The following is a 22,060-nucleotide window of genomic DNA, read 5'->3' as shown; positions in this document are numbered from 1 at the left end:
TATTTTTATATAGAGAGAATTTTTATGAAGTTAAAATTAATTCATAGTGTTAGTTAGGGTTTCTGGGTGGCGCAGTCCGTTGAGCGTTGGACTCAGGTCCTGATCATGGTTTCAGCTCAGGTCATGATCTCATGGTGGTGGTTGGGGATAAGGGTCCACTGAGCCCTGCACTGAGCTAGAGCTCAGCGGGGAATCCATCCGCTGGAGTTTCTTTCTCTCTCTCTCTCTCTCTCTCTCTCTCATATAAATCTTTTAAAAAATTAGTGCTTAATATAAATAATCTATTTGTTGAATTTAGATTTCTGTATATTAGGTTTTAGGTAAAAGGGGAGTGTACTGACATTCTGCACTTGTATTTACATATTAAAACGTGCTGTAATGGTGATTGTATTCACAGTGCATATGTAATGAGGCAAAGGAAAAATGAAATTGATAATTTGGGGGGGAAATGGTGGGTTTTATAGGACCATTGTTGCTTTTGACAAAAAGCAAAGTTTTTTTATTCCTTTATTTTCTCCATTTGTATTTTTAAGTTGCCTTTTGAGTTTCTCATTGAGTTTTCATATTGCATCCCTTCCCCCATCTTGATACAACTGAGGCTGCAGTTTCCCAACAAGGCCCAAAATTGAGATGCCTTATTACTGGGGAATCCTACAGAATCTTTCTATGGACTCGAGAGCCTTCTGTGTTTCTAAGAGACCAGCTGTCTGTTTCTTCCACTTTCCCCTCCTCAGTAGCTCTCCACAGAGTGTGACACTCTAAATCTGCAATTCTCCCCTTTCTATTAGACTAGATTTGATCTTCTTAAGGATTTATTTGTTTATTTGAGAGAGAGCATGACCAAGCAAGCTGGGTGAGGGGCAGAGGGAAGGGAGAGAAAATCCACAAGCAGAACACCACCTGCCCCACTCAATTGACTGAGCCACCCAGGCACCCCTCTATTAGATTTTAAAAGAATATCTCTAATGAACTTAGCACCTAATGCTTTCCAAATAGAGTCAGAAAAATGCACTTATTGTCGACCAAAGTTATGCATTTTCTGATACACTTGTAATGCAGAGATAGCTTTTATTTTTTTTTTAAAGATTTTATTTATTTATTTGACAGAGATCACAAGTAGGCAGAGAGGCAGGCAGAGAGAGAGAGAGAGAGAAGCAGGCTCCCCGCGGAGCAGAGAGCCCGATGTGGGGCTCGATCCCAGGACCCTGAGATCATGACCTGAGCCGAAGGCAGCAGCCCAACCCACTGAGCCACCCAGGCGCCCCCAGAGATAGCTTTTAAATATTTACGTATTGTGTCCAGTGCAGAGAAATACAGATACGATTTTGAGTGGTGAACAAGAGATGTGGCCCGAATGCTGGCTGCCACCGGGTCACATCAGCCTGCTCCGGGCTTCCCCATTTCAGAGCAGATGATACCCAAGCATGAATTTTGAGTTCAGAAGTTGCTGTTTTTAATATGCTTTGTTTTTGTCAATTATTTCTTGTCGTTTCACAATCCAGTCATTGTGGTCTTCCAGATTCTTCCACAAGCATATGGCCAGAAACATCCTGACTTTGAAGTCATCAGAGAACAAGGAGCATCAGAAGGAGACAGATTAATTATGTAGGAGAAAGTGTCGTTTTACAAATACTGTTATTTTTATCCATCTTTGGAAAGCAAATACAGAAAAAGGTTTCTAAACAGTGATTGAAAACTGTTTGCAAAATGTGTTTCTTGTATGCCAAACAAAGATTTATTTCCCCCTTAGAACTAGATTTCACATGTACTCAAAACTAGTCACAAACCTTCAGCTAATATTGCTTATTTTTGAATTTCATTCAGTTTACTGGTTGTTTTTTAATATTCTTAGGTAATTTCTCTTGGAGCTCAGGTTAAAAGCTGTTAGTTTCAGTTTCTAGAATTAGACAAGTTTTGTTTTCCTTTTTGTTTTGGTGGGGTTTTTTTTGTTTGTTTGTGTTTGTTTGTTGTGGGTTTTTTTGAGAGAGCACATGCACATTGGGGAAGGGTTGCCTAGGTAGGCAAAGAGAGAGGGGGAGAGAAGATCTTAAACCGGCTCCACCTTCAGCCTGATGGGGATCCATCACATGGTCTCAAGATCACGACCAGAGCCAAAATCAAGAGTCAGATGTTTAACTGAGTCACCCAGGCCTCCCATAAATTGTTTTAAATGACAGAAATTAGACTTCTTGATGAAATTCTGAAGGCACTCAGTTGTGTATTACTTTGAAAAACTGCATATAGGGCAATCCTTATTTACAAATTAGAAAATCAGAGGGTTGCTATTCCTATCGTTAATAAGTCACATCTTACAAAAGGATGTAGTAGCTTACTAAAATAGAGTACCTGGTAATTTAATCATTTGTATTCAGTTTCCAGGAACTCAAGTAGTAGTATCAAGTTATAATTACAAGAGCACTAAGTCCAGCATAAAAATACCTTGTTCTTTATCTTTGCCATTAATTAACTTGATCTCACAGGGTCAGTGGATCACTGTGAGTGGTGGGTATTTTAAGGACAGTTCAGAAAAGTAAAAATTATATACTGGGCTACTGGGCCATAATCATTCTTAAAGTTGGTTCTTTAAGGATTTGTATTAACAAAAGGGTCTTTTATGAAATACAGCAAGTACACAAGATTTTTATAAAAACTACAGCAGTCTGTTTTGTTGAGAGATCCAGACCATGAAGATCAATCCATGTTTAGCAAAAAAAAAAATTTTTTTAAAGATTTTATTTATTTAAATGACAGACAGAGATCACAAGTAGGCAGGCAGGCAGAGAGAGAGGTGGAAGCAGGCTCCCCACTAAGCAGAGAGCCTGATGTGGGGCTTGATTCCAGGACCCTGAGATCGTGACCCAAAGGCACAGGCTTAACCCACTGAGCCACCCAGGTGCCCCAATGTTTAGCAAGATTTAGAACACAATTATTAGCACATATTTGATGTTTGTAATAGTTACTGTGCTAAATGAGAGTCCAGCATAATCTAAAGAAATGACTCCCTTTTCCAATTGTTCAAATTAACTAAAAGATTTTATAGAGCCAAACCAAACATTCTAGGGGTGGGGATGTCTATATAGAAGGCTTGTCTGAGCAACTGCTAGGCAGTTGGAATAGCTGAGGATACCACCAGACTGCTGGGCCAGATGGGGCATTATATACTTCCTGCAGGAGGAAGTTTCCACACTTCCTCCGGGAGGACGAAAGGAGTGTGATAAACTGGCTACACCATATGTCTGGTGTGACAGGTGGAGGAAATGATACGGAAGAAAAAAAGAGGTGACGGTGGGAAGGCATCTTTGGCAAGTTTAGTCCTTCCATGTTAAACAGAGGCATGTAGACAAGAATGCTTAAGTACTGGTCAGCGTTCAGCCGCTGGGTCAGTGTGTACCCCTAGTACAGCCCACCCAAGTTCCTTACTGACTTGATGTTCCTTGATGCTGTTTGCAGTTCTCCTGCTTTGCTAGCCTCCCTTGCAGCTAGATAGCGTGACACATGTCTGACTGATAAGGCATATGGGAATTCCTGGGGAATGCGATTAGAGGGAACAGACTTGGCTGCTGTTATCCTTTCCCTCCCCTATCTTTGGACCTTGAAAATCATGAAAGCTGAAGCTACAGCTATAATGAGCTTTCTTTTGATTCTGAGGAGAAGGCTCAGAAAATCAAAGGGCCTTGAGATGCTGGGCTACCGCCAGGCTTGGCTCCTCCAGACTGATGTGAGAAAACCAACTCCTCTTTCTGTGCTTGACTTACTTGCAACTGAACGCATGGCTGAGTGATAAGTAGACGGTTAATGCAGGACATTAGTGAGAGGTAGAATTGACACAAGAAGTTAGTGCCATACGTGGGGTACTTGATTTTGCAGCTAAATTTGATTTGGACTTCTCTGTAGTCATTCAGCTCCTCATGCACACTGAAGATGATGATTAAGCATGTGATTATGTTCCGAGATGACAGGGAAAAGATACAGGATAGTTGCTACTGAGGGGATGGTAGAAATGGAGAAATCAGACTTTTTTTTTTTTTAGATTTTATTTATTTATTTATTTGACAGAGATCACAGGTAGGCAGAGAGGCACGCAGTGAGAGAGGAGGAAGCAGGCTCCCTGCTGAGCTGAAAGCCCAGTGCGGGGCTTGATCCCAGGACCCTGGGATCATGACCTGAGCCAAAGGCAGAGGCTTTAACCCACTGAGCCACCCAGGCGCCCCAGAAATCAGACTTATTAAAGAGATTCTTGAAAGTACGCGTGTCTCAATTACTGATGGGGAAGCTGAGGGCTGGGAGAATGTTGTGGAGAATGGTATATTATCTTGAAAGTAATGAAGATGTAAAGGAAATATAGGAAGACATGCACAATGGATTTTTATTGGAGGTCATGTCTGGGAAGTGGGAACATAGTGGCCAGGGCTACTAGTTAAAAATGTTAGTGATTTATTTTTTGAATGTTGGGAATTTTATACTTTTCATTTTTCTTCGCTTTACAGTAGAATTTAAAAATAAACATGCATTCCTCTTATTAGATGAATTAAGGATTAAGAAGGACAGATGTAGAATGTAATATGATATCAGAAATAGGGATCAAGTTTTGGCGGAAATATGTGCCCTATTTTAGATACATTCAGTCTGAGATAACTAAGGTCCTATGATTATGAAATAAAAATGTATGCCTTTTGGTAAGAATTCACAAATGAGACTTAAATCTCCTAAGTGGATCTCAGCCTTTCCAGTGCCTTGGAATCTCCTGGAGAGCCTTCAGTGAAAATTGATGTGAAGTTCCACTCCTGAGTTCCTTTCATTTTTTTCCTGGAGTTTTTGTGCATCTTGGCTACAGCATGGGCAGTGACATTTCCTTAAACAAAAAAACAAAAAACTTCCCAAGTGAACCAATTCAGCAGCCAGTGTTGGAAACCGTTGTTCCTCGCCGTTGCTAAAATCTTCAAGGGAGATAGTGTAGAATGGTGAGCCCTGAGTGACCAGTTAGAATGTTGTGGGTAAGTTTGAAGAAACAACCAGCCACTCCCCTGCCCTTTCCCTGTGAGGTTCTGGTTCAGTTCTGGAATGGAATGTGGTTTAGTGTTTCTAAAAAGCTTTGTATTTAAATCCAATGTATAGCCAGGGCCGAGGATCTCTGATGCAGAGGAGGAAATGTAGAGGCTTAAGGAAAAAATTCAGTGTTACCCAGATTTTTGTATTTTGCCACTGTCAAACTATCTTTCTCCCCCTTCCTGCTTTGCTCCTTCATATTTTTTAAAAAATTAAGAAAGAATGGTAGCCATACCTCAAATTGCCTGGAGTAAAGGTAAACTGGGTTGTTTTAATTGTTAGCAGCCTCTTTGGTAAAGGTTCCTGGGGAAATAAGGAAGATGGGGTACAGTCTTTTTTTTTTTTTCAAAGCTTATTTATGAAAGAGCGTATGTGCAAGTGGGGAGTGGGGAAGAGGGAGAGAGAGAATCCTCAAGTAGACTCCTTACAGATCCTAATGTAGGGCTTGATCCCAGGACCTCGACCAAAATCATAACCTGAGCCAAAATCCAGTCAGACACTCAACTGACGGAGCCACCAAGGTGCCCTAAGACAGGGTACACTCTTAATTGCATGGAGTCAGAACCCATGGAGAACTGGAATGTTGGTCAGTAGAGCATGAAGTAACTAGTTTTCTTGGCCCAGAGCTTTCCACTGTTCCAGCAGCCACAGTGCCTCTGTGACATCTTCTGCCACTCCATTTTCCCCACATTTCTTGGATCCCTGCCGCACTGAGCCTTCCCGGTTCTTTGAACATGCCAAGTGTATTCCCCTCTCAAGACCTGGGCCCTTGCTTCCTCTCCCTCAAACACTTAGCCTCTAGATATCTACATGGCCTACCTTCTTTTTTCATTCAAGTCTCTGCTCAAAGGACACCTCATCAGAGAGGTCATTCCCAACCCTTTCACCAAAAATGGGTTTTTCTTCCCCACACTATCCTTCTAAGCAGCTTTCATTTGCTTCATAGCACTAATCACCTCTTTACCTCTCTTTATCCACTTAATTCTTTATACTGTTTCCCTGCACTAAGAGAACAGGACTTTACTTGTTTTCCTCCCAGAGATTCCTTTGGGCCTGTAACAATGGGTACACAGTAGCTCAGCATAATAGATGGGGTGAGTAATGCTTGCTCACAGCGGCTGCTTCCTGTCTGTCCATGGCTGATGTTGAATTTGCTGAGGAGGAGGGACTGAGCCACAGGCATCTTTGCATCTCTTGTGCTTGCTTAGTGCAGTGCCTGAATCATTGTGCTGGTGCAGTCAGTGTTCACTGAGTGAATAAAAAGGCAAAATACTAAGAATAATAAAGCAGATATGGAAGAAAGCAAGAGAAGGAAAAATTAAAAAGCTGTTTTATATGAGGCCATAGTCTTGTTTTTAAATACTATGTAGATTGTTATTGATAGAAAGTATATATTCCATGGCCTATTGGATGGCAGGTGGTTATTTATTGGAGAGTATAGAAATCCTGAAAGCTGTAAGTATCATGTATAGTTGATTTCTTGATTATCTCATGGGAGAATGGGTTAGCTAATGACAGAAATAACAGAGAAGGTGATCTTTATTTTACTTTTGAAGAACCATACAAAGTATTCATTCTGTCCGTTCTGTCATTAGAGGGAAAGGCTGAGGTCTGTTGCCTTTGCAATATCGAAGACATACCCCAGCTTCAGCGAGCAGGAGAAACTCACGTCTTCTACTCACACTCTCACTTCTCCCTCTTTACCGACTCTCACCTTTCTGTTCTGGGTCTTACTGTTTTCCCCTGTTACTGAGAAGTTTTTATTAGTAGTTTTAATAGGTGAAAATTTGCATTGTTTATGTAACTCTAGTGATATGGTTACAGATTTTTCTTAGCCCAAGGCTAAGAAAAGCCACTAAAAAAGCCAACTAAAGCCAAGTCCCGAGTGCTTCGTTGTGCAAGAGCACTGTGAAACCATTCATGTAATGAAATGTTTATGTTAGAATCTCACTCACTTTAAACCCTGGCCGTCTTCTGCGGATGAGCCTGTCATCCCTCAGGGAGTACCTGAAATCAGCCGGATGTTATTTTCAGCATTTAAGATGTACTGTATTGTGTGTGTGAGGCACTGTGCTAGGGTTAGAGATTTCACTGGAATATCTACTCAGTTCTTGTCCAAACAGTCTAGAGGGACTGGCAGACTTTTTAATGGGTCAAATAATAAATAGTTAGGCTTGAGGACCATAATTTCTGACATGATTCATGGACAATGCCATCGTTAAAGCTAAAAGAACAGTGTGACTGTATTCCAATAAAACTTTAATTTACAAAATAGACCAGAAGGCTGCATTTAACCTTCTGGTGAAATTTGCCCAATATCCTATTTGGGGGATGAGGTCTAGAGGATAAAGGGAGAGAAATGGGATTCAGGGAACAAAATAATTGAGCTGGAGTGTATCCCTTTAAATAAATTCTTTTTCTGCACTCAATAAAGGGTTTTAAGTTAATTTACTTGGATTAAATAGTGGTAAAAGAAAGTCTATTTGCCTCCAAATTTGGCATTTTATTGGCATATTCCAAAGTAACATTACTAAACCTGAAAATTACAGTAATATGTTATCTCTAGTGCCTTAGGCTTCCCTGTAATGTGAGCTTTTTTGTTGTTTTAGAATACATTCAGCTGAATATTATAAAAATGAAACTGATTATCATTCATAATATATCAAGTGACTGAGGCATGTGTAAGGCAGTAAATTAGAAGCGATTGGATTTTTGTTTAATTTTTATGTATTTATTTATTTATTTAAGAGCATGTGCACAAGGCAGGGAAGGGGAAAGGGAGAGAGGGAATCTTAAACAGGCCCCCTGCCCAACCCGGAGCTCACACGGGGCTCAATCTCATGACCCCGAGATCATAACCCAAGCTGAAATCAAGATGCTTAACCGACTGAGCCACCCAGGTGCCCCTGGGATTATTTTAATATAAGGATAAGAGCTGATGATCTAAAGGAAACTTCTGTACTTGATTTTGGGGGGCAATGAGTACTCTTATGGAGTTGGACCTTCCTTACAACCTGTTAACAAGTTGAACCTGTCCCTGGCTAATATTGTTTTTACTGATCAAAAAGCTCCTTCCCCTATGGTTTGTTGGCTGACTACAGCTCTTGTGAAGTTCGAGATGGTACTGTGATTGGGGTGTGTGGGTTTGGCCATGTGTAATGTGCAAGCTTGGCTTTGTGGGGAGTTGGTGTAATGGTGCTGTGTGAAGTTGTTTCCTATTACTCTTATTTTTCTTGCTTTCAATAAAAGGTCTTTTGTTCACTGTTTCCTCAACACAGAATAGAGGATTTATATCTTGGTGTACATTCTCTACTTCTCTGTTTTCAAAGAGGAAAACATTTGTTTCATTCTCTTCCTTCTTCTATGATGTACCCAGGGGGGTTTGAAGGCTTGTGCCAAGAATTCTTTGAGGGAGCTGGAGTACAACCATCACTAAGAGATTTGATTCTTAATGACTTTAATTTTAGTTTAACAAATCATTATGAGTATTGCTGTCATTATTTTAGAAGACACCCCTTCCCTCATTCCTGAATGCTTGATAGAAGTCCTGTGGTGAGAACGAGGAAGGCATGTGTTCTTCTTTTTCCATCATTTTACCCGTTCTGCTATTTTGTCCCTGTTTCTAAATATCACTGGTCTTTATTTATTAGTCTGTGTACAGTAGAGATTTCAAACAGCAAGCCAGATTCTGAATGGCAACAAGATTTGTTTGGCTCACGTAGTGTTGTTAAATTTCCGAGTTCGTTGCCAGCATTTGAAAGTCAACTGATTTCACTTTTTTGCAGCCAGTGACCTAAATTTTGTCTTTTCACCCTCTGTATTATGCAGCCAGGGGATGTCCAGTAACTTTTCTTTCATGGTGCCGATTTTTCTTCCTCAGGCGAAAGATCTCATAATCACACCGGCCTCCATTTTAAAGGAAAAACCAGACCCAAGTACTCTGGTGTTTGGAACTGTGTTCACGGATCACATGTTGACGGTGGAGTGGTCCTTAGAGTGTGGATGGGAGAAACCATGTATCAAGCCTCTTCAGAACCTGTCCTTGCACCCCGGCTCCTCTGCTTTCCACTACGCCGTGGAGGTAAGTACAAGGAAATCCGGGATTTCTTGTGCTGGGCCTTCGCTGTGAGGACGACGTAGCTCTTCCGCATAAACTAGCTTTGGGGCAGGATGGGCTTTCTCAGATGTACTCGAGGAAATCATAAATGTCTTCAGAACTTTTTCCATAGACCGATGGACTGAAGGTACGTCTTAACTCATCTTTCGGATAGTCTTGAACTTTTCTTTATATCAATAAAAAAATCATTTGCAGCAAATGCAAGGATGGTAGATAAGAAAATTCGCACTCAAGGGCACCTGGGTGGCTCAGTGGGTTAAGCCGCTGCCTTCGGCTCAGGTCATGGTCTCAGGGTCCTGGGATCTAGTCCTTCATTGGGCTCACTGTTCAGCAGAGAGCCTGCTTTCCTTCCTCTCTCTCTGCCTGCCTCTCTGCCTACTTGTGATCTCTCTCTTCCTCTGTCAAATAAATAAATAAAATCTTTAAAAAAAAAAAAAGTTCGCACTCAAAAATCCAGGACTGTTAACATTTTACTGAGTCCCTTGTCAGATCTCTGGTGTCATTGAATACAGTATTACAGTTCGGTCTTAGGGCTTCCTGCATGTTTTTAGGACCAGCATTAACATGTAGGGTATACGTGTTAAGAGCCTTCAAGCATGAGTGAAATAATTATAAGCATAAAATGCTAAATATGTTGAGAATACGTTCTCTAGCCCTTGTCAGGATACACACTAAGATCCACAATACACTCCTCATTCCCTTCACTTGCATTTTATTTTACTCATTTTCAATGTGTTGGACATCTTTCCCAGAATATTGGGGTACTGGAAATAAGCAGTGACCTACCTATTAAGGGAGTAAAAGTAGTAGATATTCCCAACAATAATGGTAAAATTACTTGTGGTTATTAAACTCCGGCAATGTGCTCTGCACCTTATGTGGGTCATTTCATTTAATTATTTTAAGTGAGAAAACAGTTAAAGCATTCAGGTTCTATAGTCCGACTTCCTGGCTCAGATTCCTTCTCTGTTGCTCCATAGGGAGCTCTATGACTTGGGAAGCTTATTTAAAATCACTTTGTGCTTCCAATTTCTTTACCTAGAAAATTGAGGTAGGGAGAACCGCCGAGTCCTATTAGGAGGATAAGGTAAGGTAATTTGTTTAAGTATATACAGCCGTTCTTGGGGCATAATGAGAGCTCAGCTGTTAGCTATTGTTGTTAACCCTTAAAGCAGCCTTCTCTCTTATAATAGCAGGTTCAGAAAAGTGAAGTTTCTCAGCCAAGATAACACAGTATTACGGGAGGAGACAGGGTTCCAATGCTGAGTACTACTCCCTGTGACATCACCCCTACACATAGACACTAAAATTATGAAGAGGCCTGTCCAATTAACGTGTTTAAAATTATAAACTTGGGGGCGCCTGGGTGGCTCAGTGGGTTAAGCCTCTGCCTTCGGCTCAGGTCATGATCTCAGGGTCCTGGGATCAAGTCCCGCATTGGGCTCTGCTCAGCAGGGAGCCTGCTTCCCCCTTTCTCTCTGCCTGCCTCTCTGCCTATTTGTGATCTCTCTGTCAAATAAATAAATAAAATCTTAAAAATAAAATAAAATAAAACAAAATTATAAACTTGAATAATTTGGAAACCTGTTCGATGACCAGATGTCTTCACAGGATGTTGTGTCTTTAGTTTCCATCCCTAGCTCTATGTCCTCACTCTATCAACTTGGATGAGCTCTTTCGTTATTTGCTCCAAGCCTCAGTCTCTTCAACTATAAACTAAGAGTGGTAGCCTCGCCTTTGCCTGTGTCACAGGGTATAATAAAGGGAATTGAAAGAAGGAATATGGCAAATCTTAGGGCATGGTCTCAAACGTAGCACATGTCCTTTCCTCAGAGTTTTTGATTTACACCAACTTCCCATGCCATGGTCATGCCCGCCTCTCCAGGGACCACACTTTGAGAACTGGAAGTACACGAGAAAGGATTAATGTGATTTTTTTTTTTAAGATTTTATTTATTCTTTGACAGAGAAACACACATCAAAAGAGAGTGAACACAAACAGGGACAGTGGGAGAGGGAGAAGCAGGATCCCCACTGAGCAGGGAGCCCAATGCAGGGTTAAATCCCAGGACCCTGGGATCTTGACCGGAGCCAAAGGCAGACGCCTAATGACTGAGCCACCCAGGCATCCCAGGATTAAAGTGATTTTTGAAAGCTAAAAGCAATATTAAAGGCCACTGGCTTTTGAAAACTTGTTGGAAATCTAATTAGTTAGACTGCTAGTTTGCTTGGTTTTACCAATTTAGATTTTTGTGACCAGGATAGTTAAAAAAATTTTTTTTTAATTAATATTCTCCTTTGTTAAGTAAAAATTGAAAACTATTCTACACTCCTTTTTTAAATTCTTTTTAAAAATTTATTTATTTATCCAACAGAGATCACAAGTAAGCAGAGAGGCAGGCGGGGCGATGCTGGGGAGCAGGTTCCCTGTTGAGCAGAGAGCCGGATGCGGGGCTTGATCCCAGAACCCTGGGATCATGACCTGAGCCGAGGGCAGAGGCTTTAATCTACTGAGCCACCCAGGTGCCCCAAACTTTTCTACATTCTTACTGTTTCACTTACAATATGGATACAAGAAGTATTTTGCATGAACTGGATCATATATTACATCAGTTGTCGATTCAGTGTAACAGATTAATGGCTTAAAACAGAAACCATCATTTTCTTTTTCTCTTCCATGCTTCTGGGGGTTGAATAGGATGGTGTAAGTGGTTCTCACTTGGGGGTCTCACATGCAGTTTCTGTCAGATAGTGACTGGGGTTGGAGTCCACTTGCCTGGGTGGGGAAAATCAGAAAGATGGGGGTGAAAGCTGAGGCTCTGCCTGCATCCCTATTTCTCCATGTGGTCTCTCAAGTATGGTGGCTTCAGAATAGTCAGACTCAGTACATGGCACCGTGGACTCTAAGCTGTGTGTCTCAAGACACTGAGCCCACATGCAAGCTCTAGTTCTTTTTATGTCCTAACCCCTCAATCACACAGTGTGACTTCTGTCATAACTATTACCGTGGCCATTATAAAGACCTGCTTATGTTCAAAAGAAGGGGATCTACCTTTCTTTCTTTCTTTTTTTTTTTTTTTTTTAAAGATTTTATTTATTTATTTGTAAGAGAGAGAGTGAGAGGGAGCACAGGCAGACAGAGTGGAAGGCAGAGTCAGAGGGAGAAGCAGGCTCCCTGCCAAAGGCAGCTGCTTAACCAACTGAGCCACCCAGGCGTCCCGGGATCCACCTTTCTTGACGAGGAACATCAAGGTTCTAGAAGAGCCGGTAGGACTGAAAATATTGTGTGACTGTTTTTGGAAATACAGCCTGTGACATGTATCAGTGATAAATGGGGAGGTAGAAAATGCATTTAGTTTGCTTTTTGTAGATTGGGCTCTTGGGTTTAGCAAACAAAAATATTAGGAAATTGTCATAGGGATTTAGAAAGTGTGATTGCCTTGCGCAGAGAAACTGAATCTTGGAATTTTCTGAGGCATGTTCGTTTGATTTCCTATTTACTTGCCTGTGCAATAGAGATTGAGTGTCTACTCAGTTCCCTGGGAGTGCAGTGTGCTTAGGACAGGATGGCGAGCGAACTGTCCTCAGTATGTACTTTTTTTTATCTTTTAACCCCCACTAATAGGCAGATCGTTTATCCCCAAAATTTTCTTCCCAAGTGTGTTTGAAACATTCATGTTTTAGGCTTTTTCACAGGTCTACTCTTTCTCTTATACTGACCCACTTATGGACACTACATTATTGGACACCACCCAATTTTTAAGTTCAATAATAGTTGTATTGTTTTAACCCAAAAGTGAATATGAGCAGACCTCTTAAAAGTTGTTCTTCTCTGTGGAGAGCCATCCAGCAGATGCAAGGAGTCATGTAGATGGATGTGCCCGTGGATTGAGGAAATGAGGATGATTGGTTGAGGAGAATGTGGGCGCGCTCGTGATCGGCGCGTGAACAGCACTAGGAGCCAAGAGATATATGCATGATCACTGCTAGAGAACAAAAGAATCCTGCTCCGTTACATAAGAGCGCACGAGGGCACTGCATGCACGGCATTCTGATTGGGCAGGAAGGGGGGCGTACGCACGTGAATATATACTGCTGTATATGCTTGGTGCGGCGCGGCCGCCATTAGCATTAGTACATTAGCATTAGTAATAAAAGAAGTTTGCCACTCACCTCGTCTGCGGGTCGTTCTTGCGGGCCGAGAGCGACACTTCTCCTTTCATAAACCCTATTGATGATAGTATCCATTTTATCTTGAGATCTCCAAGTACATGTCGTTTTTATTAATTATGAAAGTATTCTTTATTTATTTTTATTTTTTAAAGATTTTATTTATTTGATAGAGCACAAGCAGGGGGGAGCTGCAGGCAGAGGGAGAGGGAGAAACAGACTCCCTGCTGAGCATTGAGCCAGATGTGGGGCTCCATCTGGGACCCTGGGATCATGACCTAACCCAAAGGCAGATGCTTAACTGACCGAGCCACCCAGGTGCCCCAAGAAAGTATTTTTTAATAGATACATATGTGAAGATTTCAAATAGCAAAATAAGAACCATGACTAGAGAACTTGGATAAAATAGGAAACTTGATAATAGTTCGTTTTCAGGTTGAGACAGTCAAAACACAATTTGACAAAAAGTGGGTAACGTATGTACTATTATTTAATGAATACTTACAAATGAGTGCTTTAGATTTTATATATCTCTAACACTATAGTTTTGCCTCTTTTTGAAATTGTGTGTCAATGGAAATATGTGTATATGTGTGTGTGTGCTCCGGCACACACACACTGGTATTATTTGAGCTCAATATTATGTAAGAACTATTCATCCAGGACCGACGTGAGCATCAGTGGGGTCTGGGACAAAAGTGCAAATAGAGATCTGGGGTTCACCCACTCTCTCTGCCTGTCCTGGCTCCATCCTGTGCCACAAGAAGCCTCACACACATATGTGTAGATACCTATACCATGTGCGAATAGATGACCCTTGGCCATCCGTTGGTCTTAAGCCTGGGCACACCAGTATTAGCTACCTGTTTTCAGTAGGGTGGGCCTAAGGAGAGTCATTCAGGCTCTGAAAATGAGATCAGAGCCATTTGGACAGGGAATTCAGGGAAGTGCCTTGGAGCCTGGTCTAAAAAGATGGAATTCAGGATTTAGGTGACTGCTTGCCCCCCAAGGAAAGGTCACATCACAGCTGGAGGAAGGCAGAGGTGAGAGGCTGTCTAAAGTGGGCTCAGGGCAGAGGCCCAAGTTGCTTGGGTCCAAGTGTGGTAGGGACCACATCCAGATACTCCTGTAACAACAGTATGCCATTATGTGAATATATTCAGTCAACTTTTTAAAAGATTTTATCCATTTATTTGACACAGAGAGAGAGATCACAAGTAGGCACAGAGGCAGGCAGAGAGAAGCAGAGGGAAGCAGGCTCCCTGCTGAGCAGAGAGCCCAATGCAGGGCTCGATCCCAGGACCCTGAGATCATGACCTGAGCTGAAGGCAGAAGCTTAACCCAGTGAGCCACCCAGGCGCCTCTATTCAGTCTATTTTTGATGGACATTTGGGCATTTTTTTTTCTGCGAACATCCCTATACATAGTATGCTGGTGTACTTGTTCGTAAATTTCTTTAAGCCATTCTCAAAGTGTGGTTCACAGGCCCCTAGGCCCCCTTTCAAGGGGTTACCAAAGTTAAAAGACTTCACTTTTTTTTTTTTTTTTTTAAGATTTTATTTATTTGTTAGAGAGAGAGAGAGACAGAGCGCAAGCACAGGCAGACAGAGTGGCAGGCTAGAGACAGAGGGAGAAGCAGGCTCCCTGCCAAGCAAGGAGCCTGATGTGGGACTCGATCCCAGGAGGCTGGGATCCTGACCTGAGCCGAAGGCAGCCGCTTAACCAACTGAGCCACCCAGGCGTCCCAAAAGACTTCACATTAATACCAAGACTGTGTTTTTCTTTTTCATTGTGTGTTGACATTTACAGTAAGACTGACACCAACTTCTGCTAGTTAGCCATTTTACTCTTTACTACCAAGTGTGAATGTATAAAGAATGTCTGCTTTGCTGAAGAATGTTCTTGGTGAAGTGGTAATAATTATTTTATTAAATTTTGAGTAAATGGCATTTTAATCTGTGTGATGAAATAGCATCTTTGCCTAAAGCGCTTCTACATCCTTAAAAACTACAGTTGTCTCAAGGAAGAGTAGTTGTGTGATCCACGTGTATGTGTGTGTGCCATGCACGCCCATGTTGTGATTCGAACCGGCTCCTTTTTTTCACCCAGAACCAGTTTACTTGAAAGGACAAAGTATAGTTATTCAGACTGGGCATTTGCAGGTGTCTTCTTGAAAATGAACAAAATGAGTCTGTAACTTCAAGCAAAAACAGTGGACCGTATTTGTTGCCATTGGTCAAATTCTAGCTTGCTTTTTTTTTTTTTTTTTTTTGTTTTAAGATTTTATTTGTTTATGGCAGACAGAGATCACAAGTATGCAGAGAGAGAGGGTGAACCACGCCGGCTCCCCGCAGAGCAGAGAACCCGATGCGGGGCTCCATCCCAGGACCCCCAGACCATGACCTGAGCCAAAGGCAGAGGCCCAACCCACTGAGCCACCCAGGCCCCCCTCAAATTCTAGCTTTCAAGTAAAAATTAGGATTTTGGAAAATTTGTATCCACCATCGCTAGCTTAAGCCTTTCCACTATTAAAGAATTTTTCGATGATGTTAGTGGTAATATTAACAGATTTTTTAAAATATGTTTTATAGAAAAGGTGTTAAACTTTGGAAGATCTGCATAACTTGAACTAACATTTTCCAAATAACCATTTTGTGACATTACAAATTTATGCATGAGTTAAGATCCATTCAGAATGCAAGATAGACTGGCTTTTGATGTGCAAAGACTAGTTTGGCTAGTCTGAACTGCAACCCCCAGAATCTGTCTTTCAGTCTCCTTTTAGTTAGAATACCAACAAGACATTCCTTTGTGAGTGTTGGAGGTTAGAGGGAGGCATGACCATTTCATGGCATACACATAACGTTCTTCTAAGTGTTCAGTCAAGTACTGATCTAGGTGCGGTGGTGAAGGAATTTTGCAGATGTGATTGAAGTCCCTAATCAGTTGACTTAAAATTAATCAAAAGGGAAATTATCCTGGGTAAACCTTAGGACACATAGATGGACCCAGCTTTCTTTTCCTCTGTCTCTCCCTTTCTGATCGCCGCTGCCACTCGTGCCTGCAGGTCCCAGCCTGCTTGTCATTTCTGTCCCCGACGGCCTGTCTCACAGATTTTGGACTTGCTTAGCCAGCCACCACATTCACATTGCCCAATTTCTTAAAACAAATCTGGTAATAACATAGGTATCTCCTGTTCTGCTTCTTTTGTTGAACTCTGATACACTATTTTAATAAATTAACAGAGTATAAAAACCTCATTGATAGGGCTTCAAATTCCTCAGTGCAACTAATCTTCAAGGAACCACCACTTGTCAACTTTTGAAGTGGGATCAGAGAAGAACAAACAGTTACCTGAAAAGGCTATCAAAAATACTCTTCCGGGCACCTGGATGGCTCAGTGGGTTAAGCCGCTGCCTTCAGCTCAGGTCATGATCTCGGGGTCCTGGGATCAAGTCCCGCATCGGGCTCTCTGCTCAGCAGGGAGTCTGCTTCCTCCTCTCTCTCTCTCTGCCTGCCTCTCTGCCTACTTGTGATCTCTCTCTGTCAAATAAATAAATAAAATCTTAAAAAAAAAAAAAAAATACTCTTCCTTTTCTCAACTGCGTGTCTGTGTGATTTTGGAATTTTCTTTGTGTACTTCAGCCAAAACAATATACTGCAAGAGCAAAAGCAGGTTATAAGAATCCAGTTGTCTTTCATTAAGTCACCTATGAAAGATTTGCAAATGAAAAACTGTCACACTTAACAATAATCCTTTTGGAAAATATAGATAGTCTTCATTAAAATACGTTAACATGTCATGGTTTATTACTGTTAAATTTAATGGTTCACTTCTAATTTCTAATATGGTAATTATAGAATAACTGCACATAAAAAGCTTTTGGGGGTCTTTATAAGTTTTAGAAGTTTGTGCTTGATCTTAGCCAAAAGGCCAAGAAGTGATAATAATTTTTAAAAGTTTAAAGACATCCTGATGCCAAAAGATTTGACAAATACTGTGTAAGGATATACCTAGGAATAGCACTACCAGTCATCAGAGGTATCTTTAATTTTCTGTAGTGATTTTAACCATTTTATACCCACAAGCCATGAATAAGCATTTTTATTGTTCCAAAACCTGATCAACTCTTAATATAATCAGATTTTAAAATTTTAGCAACTTTCATGTAATGGCATCTCATTATTGTGATATTAATTTCCAGTACTCTAAGAGGTTGAACAACTTTTCATAGGGTTACTAAGCAATTGGATATCTCCTATTTAGAGTGCCTGTTCAGATCTTTTGCTCACTTTTCTATTGTCTTTTTGATTTGTGGAAGTACTTTGAGTATCTTAGGTATCTTCTTCTAAGGTCTCTTACTTTTTTTATAATTTTTTGATGACAAGAAATACATTTAAATCTTAAGTGGAATTTATCAATCCTTGCTTTATATTTGGTAGTTTGGGAATCTTGTCTAAAGATTCTTTTCCTAACCTCATATCTTAGTGGCATCTTTCTGTATTATTGATTTTGTCTTTCACAGGAAGATCTTTACTCCTAGAAGCTGGTTTTTATATAAGTAGGGGTCCAATTTGTTTTTTTCTCCCAGTGGATACCCTGTTGAATAGCACCATTTAAAAGGGACTATTCTTTGGGGCACCTTGCTGGTATAGACGGTTAAGGGACCGACTGGTTTCAGCTCAGGTGGGTGAGCTCAGTGTCATAAGATCAAGGATGGTATCGGGTTCCATGCTCAGTGCAGTTTGGGATTCTGTTTGGGATTCTGTCTCCCTCTCCCTCTCTCCCTGCTCCCATACATAAATAAATAAATCTTTTTTTTTTTTTTTTTTTAAGTACTGTTCTTTTTTTCTCTCCTTTTTTCCCTGCCTCCTCTATCACATTTGTATGGGTCTGCTTCTGGGTCTTCATTTTCATTGCATTGTCTATCTGGATCTCTCTTCTGTTCTGTTGTTGTACTTGTCTATCTGCACAAATGTCACACTGTCTTGATTTCCAGTGTATGGAGTCTTGATGTCTGCCTAGGACAAGTCCTGCTTTCCCTCTCAGGAATGCTTTGCATCTTCTCAGCCGTTTGCTTTTCCGTATCACTCTTAAACTCTGTTTATCAAGTCAGTCAACTTTTGTAATTTAGTTTGTTCAAAGAAAATAAATGCCCTGACCTGATTTTCAGTTGGATTACATGGAGTATATAAATCAGTTTGGGAGAATCAGTATCTTGATGATATTGAGTCTTTGGATCCAGGAGTGTGCAGTAGCTTTCTACATTTAGTTAGGCCTCCAATGACTTGATAAGGTTTTATGTTGTCCTTATGGATCTTCTCTTCTTTTAGGCCCTCCCCGCCCCCAAATAGTCCTCTCTTAAGTCTATCATAAATAGTGTTTTTATTTTCTGTTACATAGGAATATAATTTTGCATTTGGTTACCTTGCCTAACCAAATAATTTCAAAGGAGGATGTTGGTTTTTCTGGATTTTCTACATATTTAATCTTATCTATGTTTTATAATCTGTGACAGTTTTTTTTTTCTTTTCAACCCAATGCTTTTTACATGATTATTTATTTGATATATTTGACTTATTACGCTTGTATAGTATTGAATTAAAGTAGTCACAGCAGGCAATTTGTGATGTTCCCACTCTGAAAAGGAAGGCTTTAAATTTTATCATTAAGCACAATATTTGCTGCAAGTTCATTGTAGATATTCTTTATCAATTACCAAAGTTTCCTTCTTAGTTATCTAGGAAACTTAGAAAAAAAAATCTCAAAAGAGTGTTCAGTTTTATCAGTTGCATTTACCACATCTAATGAGATGATCATATCGCTTTTTTCTTCATCAAGGCTATGAATATAATGAATCTCATTCATTGATTTTTCTTTCTTTTTTTTTTTTTTAAAGATTTTATTTATTTATTTGACAGAGAGAGATGACAAGCAGGCAGAGAGGCAGGCAGAGAGAGAGGAGGAAGCAGGCTCCCTGCTGAGCAGAGAGCCTGATTTGGGGCTCGATCCCAGGACCCTGGGATCATGACCTGAGCTGAAGACAGTGGCTTAACCCACTGAGCCACCCAGGCGTCCCTCATTAATTGATTTTTCTAAATGTTAAATCAACCTCTGTTCCTGAGATAAGTCCAACTTTGTCATGCTGTGTTATCCCTTAGTATATTTTGCATCTGTGCTGCTTAATGAGAGTATTATATAATTTTTACATATACTTGAACCCACATCAGGTGCCTACAATTTTAAAATTAAAGTGAAGTAAATGAAGCAATTAGAACCCTATGAAGTCACTTTCTTTAACCTCTGGTAAAATTTAATTTAAAACTAATTTTGTATCTACTGATTTTGTTTTATACTTACTAATTAAAATTTATTAAGTTTGGGGAGCCTGGGCGGTTCAGTGGGTTAAGCCTCTGCCTTCAGCTCAGGTCGTGGTCTTAGGGTCCTGGGATCAAGCCCCACATCAGGCTCTCTGCTCAGCAGGGAGCCTGCTTCCTCCTCTCTCTCTGCCTACCTCTCTGCCTACTTGTGATCTCTGTCAAATAAATAAATAAAAACTTAAAAAATAAAATAAAATTTATTAATTTTCTTAAAATAAAATTTAATTTTGTTTTATATTTACTAACAATGTAACCTCACCAGCTTTACTTTAGAAAGTATGTATGACATTTTGCTAGCTATGTCTTTTTGCTTCTGGTATGTTTCAGATGTTCTCAACTGAGTCCAAAATCTGACAACTTTCTCTTTTAACTGAAGCTTTACCCCTGTTCCATTTAATAAGTTAAATATTTGCCCTTAAATCTAATCTAGTGCTTTGAAATTGTGCTACATGATTTAGATTTCTTTTCTCACGTGAGCTGAGCTTTGAGACTATAAGCTTCTAAGGGCCCAGCTGTCCTTCAGTTCAATAAATTTTCTAAATTCCATTATTTTTCTTCTTTGACTAATACTTTACTTAATGATGAGTTTCTTCCTTGCCAAAATGTTGACATTTTGTCATCCTATTTCCGATCCTGATTTCTGGTTTCTGGTTGGAAAATGTGTGAAAAGAGCATGCATTTTGCAGGTGCTGTGTGCAGGGTTCTCTCTGTCCATTAGCTTAGTTTGTTGTTCCTGTTGTTCAAATTGGCCATATCTTTGCCGAGTTTCAGCCTGTTTGTTCTATCAGTTATCTAAAGAACCGGTGTTAAGATTTCCCACTAAAATTATTGGTTTTTCTCTTTTCTCTGTGTTTATCCATATGCAGCTACTTCAGAGTCTTTTAACATCTCTGCCCAGTGGTTCTTCTGGCCTTGGCGTTTTGAGGCAATGCCCTGCCCCTACCATGGGATGGCCTTGAGTTGCTGGGCTTCTGTGATTTGGGGGACTAAACCAGCCCAGGTCACATCTAGATTACCTATGATCCAGAGTTTGAATGAGCCAGATTAAATGAAAGGAGGCGCATGTGTTTAGGGTGCAAGAGTGGGTTCTTTGCTTCCCTGTTCATTAACTGGGCAGTTAGCCCACATTGTGTGATTGGCGACATGCTCTCCCCACCTCCATGGAGGTGTTATTTGGCAGTACGGGTCCTGCTAAGGAAAGGGTAACTTTGAATTCCCATCAGAATTTGGTACGAAAAGAGTTTGTTTTTAGTCTAGCTACAATAACCAGCCTGTCAACTGTTGTCTAGATTTAGAAATCTTTGGTCAACATCGAGAGCTTGGCATGATGAAGAAGATGTGTGCCCATAGAAAAGCCAGTCTTTTTTTTTTTTTTTTTTTTTTTTTTTTAATTTGACAGACAGAGATCACAAGTAGGCAGAGAGGCAGGCAGAGAGAGAGAGGAGGAAGCAGGCTCCTCGCTGAGCAGAGAGCCCAATGCAGGGCTCGATCCCAGGATGCTGGGATCACGACCTGAGCTGAATGCAGAGGCTTTAACCCACTGAGCCACCCAAGCGCCCCAGAAAGCCAGTCTTTTAAATACAGAGATTGTTTTCATTTTGTTATCCCCTAAGATTTATTTCTCCTATTATCTTTAGTTGTTTGAAGGACTGAAGGCATTTCGAGGAGTAGATAATAAAATTCGACTGTTTCGGCCAGACCTCAACATGGATAGAATGCACCGATCTGCTGTGAGGGCCACCCTGCCGGTATGTAAATTTAGGAGTTTCTTTTGTGTTTCTCCAGATGTGATGAGTCACTGTGATTTTACCACAAAACAAATCCTTTCTGAATACAGTTGACCCTTGAGCAAGGCAGGGGTTAGGAGCACTGACCCCATGCCGCTGAAAATCTCCCCAAAACTTAACCACTGTTAACTTACTTAACTTACTTACTTAACTTACTGTTGACTAGGAAGCCTTTCCTAAACATACACAGTTAATCAACACATATTTTATGTATTATACGTATTGTAGACTTGATTCTTGTAACAAAGTAAGCTGGAGAAAAGGAAGTGTGATTAAGGAAATCATACTGGAGAGAAAATATGTTTATAGAAACTATACATAAAAAAAAATTCACATGCAAATGGACCTATGCAGTTCAGATCCATGTTGTTCAAGGTTCAACTATAGTTAGATCAATATTCAATACAAATCATGAGAGTTCTTAAGGTACTTCTCATCTACTTTGTAATGAATGAGGTAAAAATACAAGGAAATAACCAATACCACTTGGCAGTTCCACGATCTGTTTCTTCATAAATGTCCATGGGGGGTTGGAAGAAAAATATACCTCAAACTAAGA

At 40.5% G+C, this 22,060-nt stretch overlaps 1 protein-coding gene across 4 annotated transcripts in view; it reads left to right on the top strand.

The window, feature by feature from the left end:
- Positions 1-22,060, top strand: part of BCAT1 (branched chain amino acid transaminase 1) — a 110,964-nt gene that overhangs the window by 35,410 nt on the left and 53,494 nt on the right. For all 4 annotated transcript variants that reach the window (XM_059185790.1, XM_059185788.1, XM_059185787.1 and 1 more), the window contains 2 exons: positions 8,927-9,127; positions 21,352-21,462. In XM_059185790.1, the coding sequence (XP_059041773.1) occupies positions 8,927-9,127; positions 21,352-21,462 (312 nt within the window). The remainder of the gene's footprint in view (positions 1-8,926; positions 9,128-21,351; positions 21,463-22,060) is intronic.

This window comes from Mustela lutreola, chromosome 8 (genome assembly GCF_030435805.1).
Source record: "Mustela lutreola isolate mMusLut2 chromosome 8, mMusLut2.pri, whole genome shotgun sequence".
In the NCBI taxonomy this organism is placed as follows: Eukaryota; Metazoa; Chordata; class Mammalia; order Carnivora; family Mustelidae; genus Mustela; species Mustela lutreola.
This window is presented reverse-complemented; position numbering and strand designations above follow the sequence as displayed.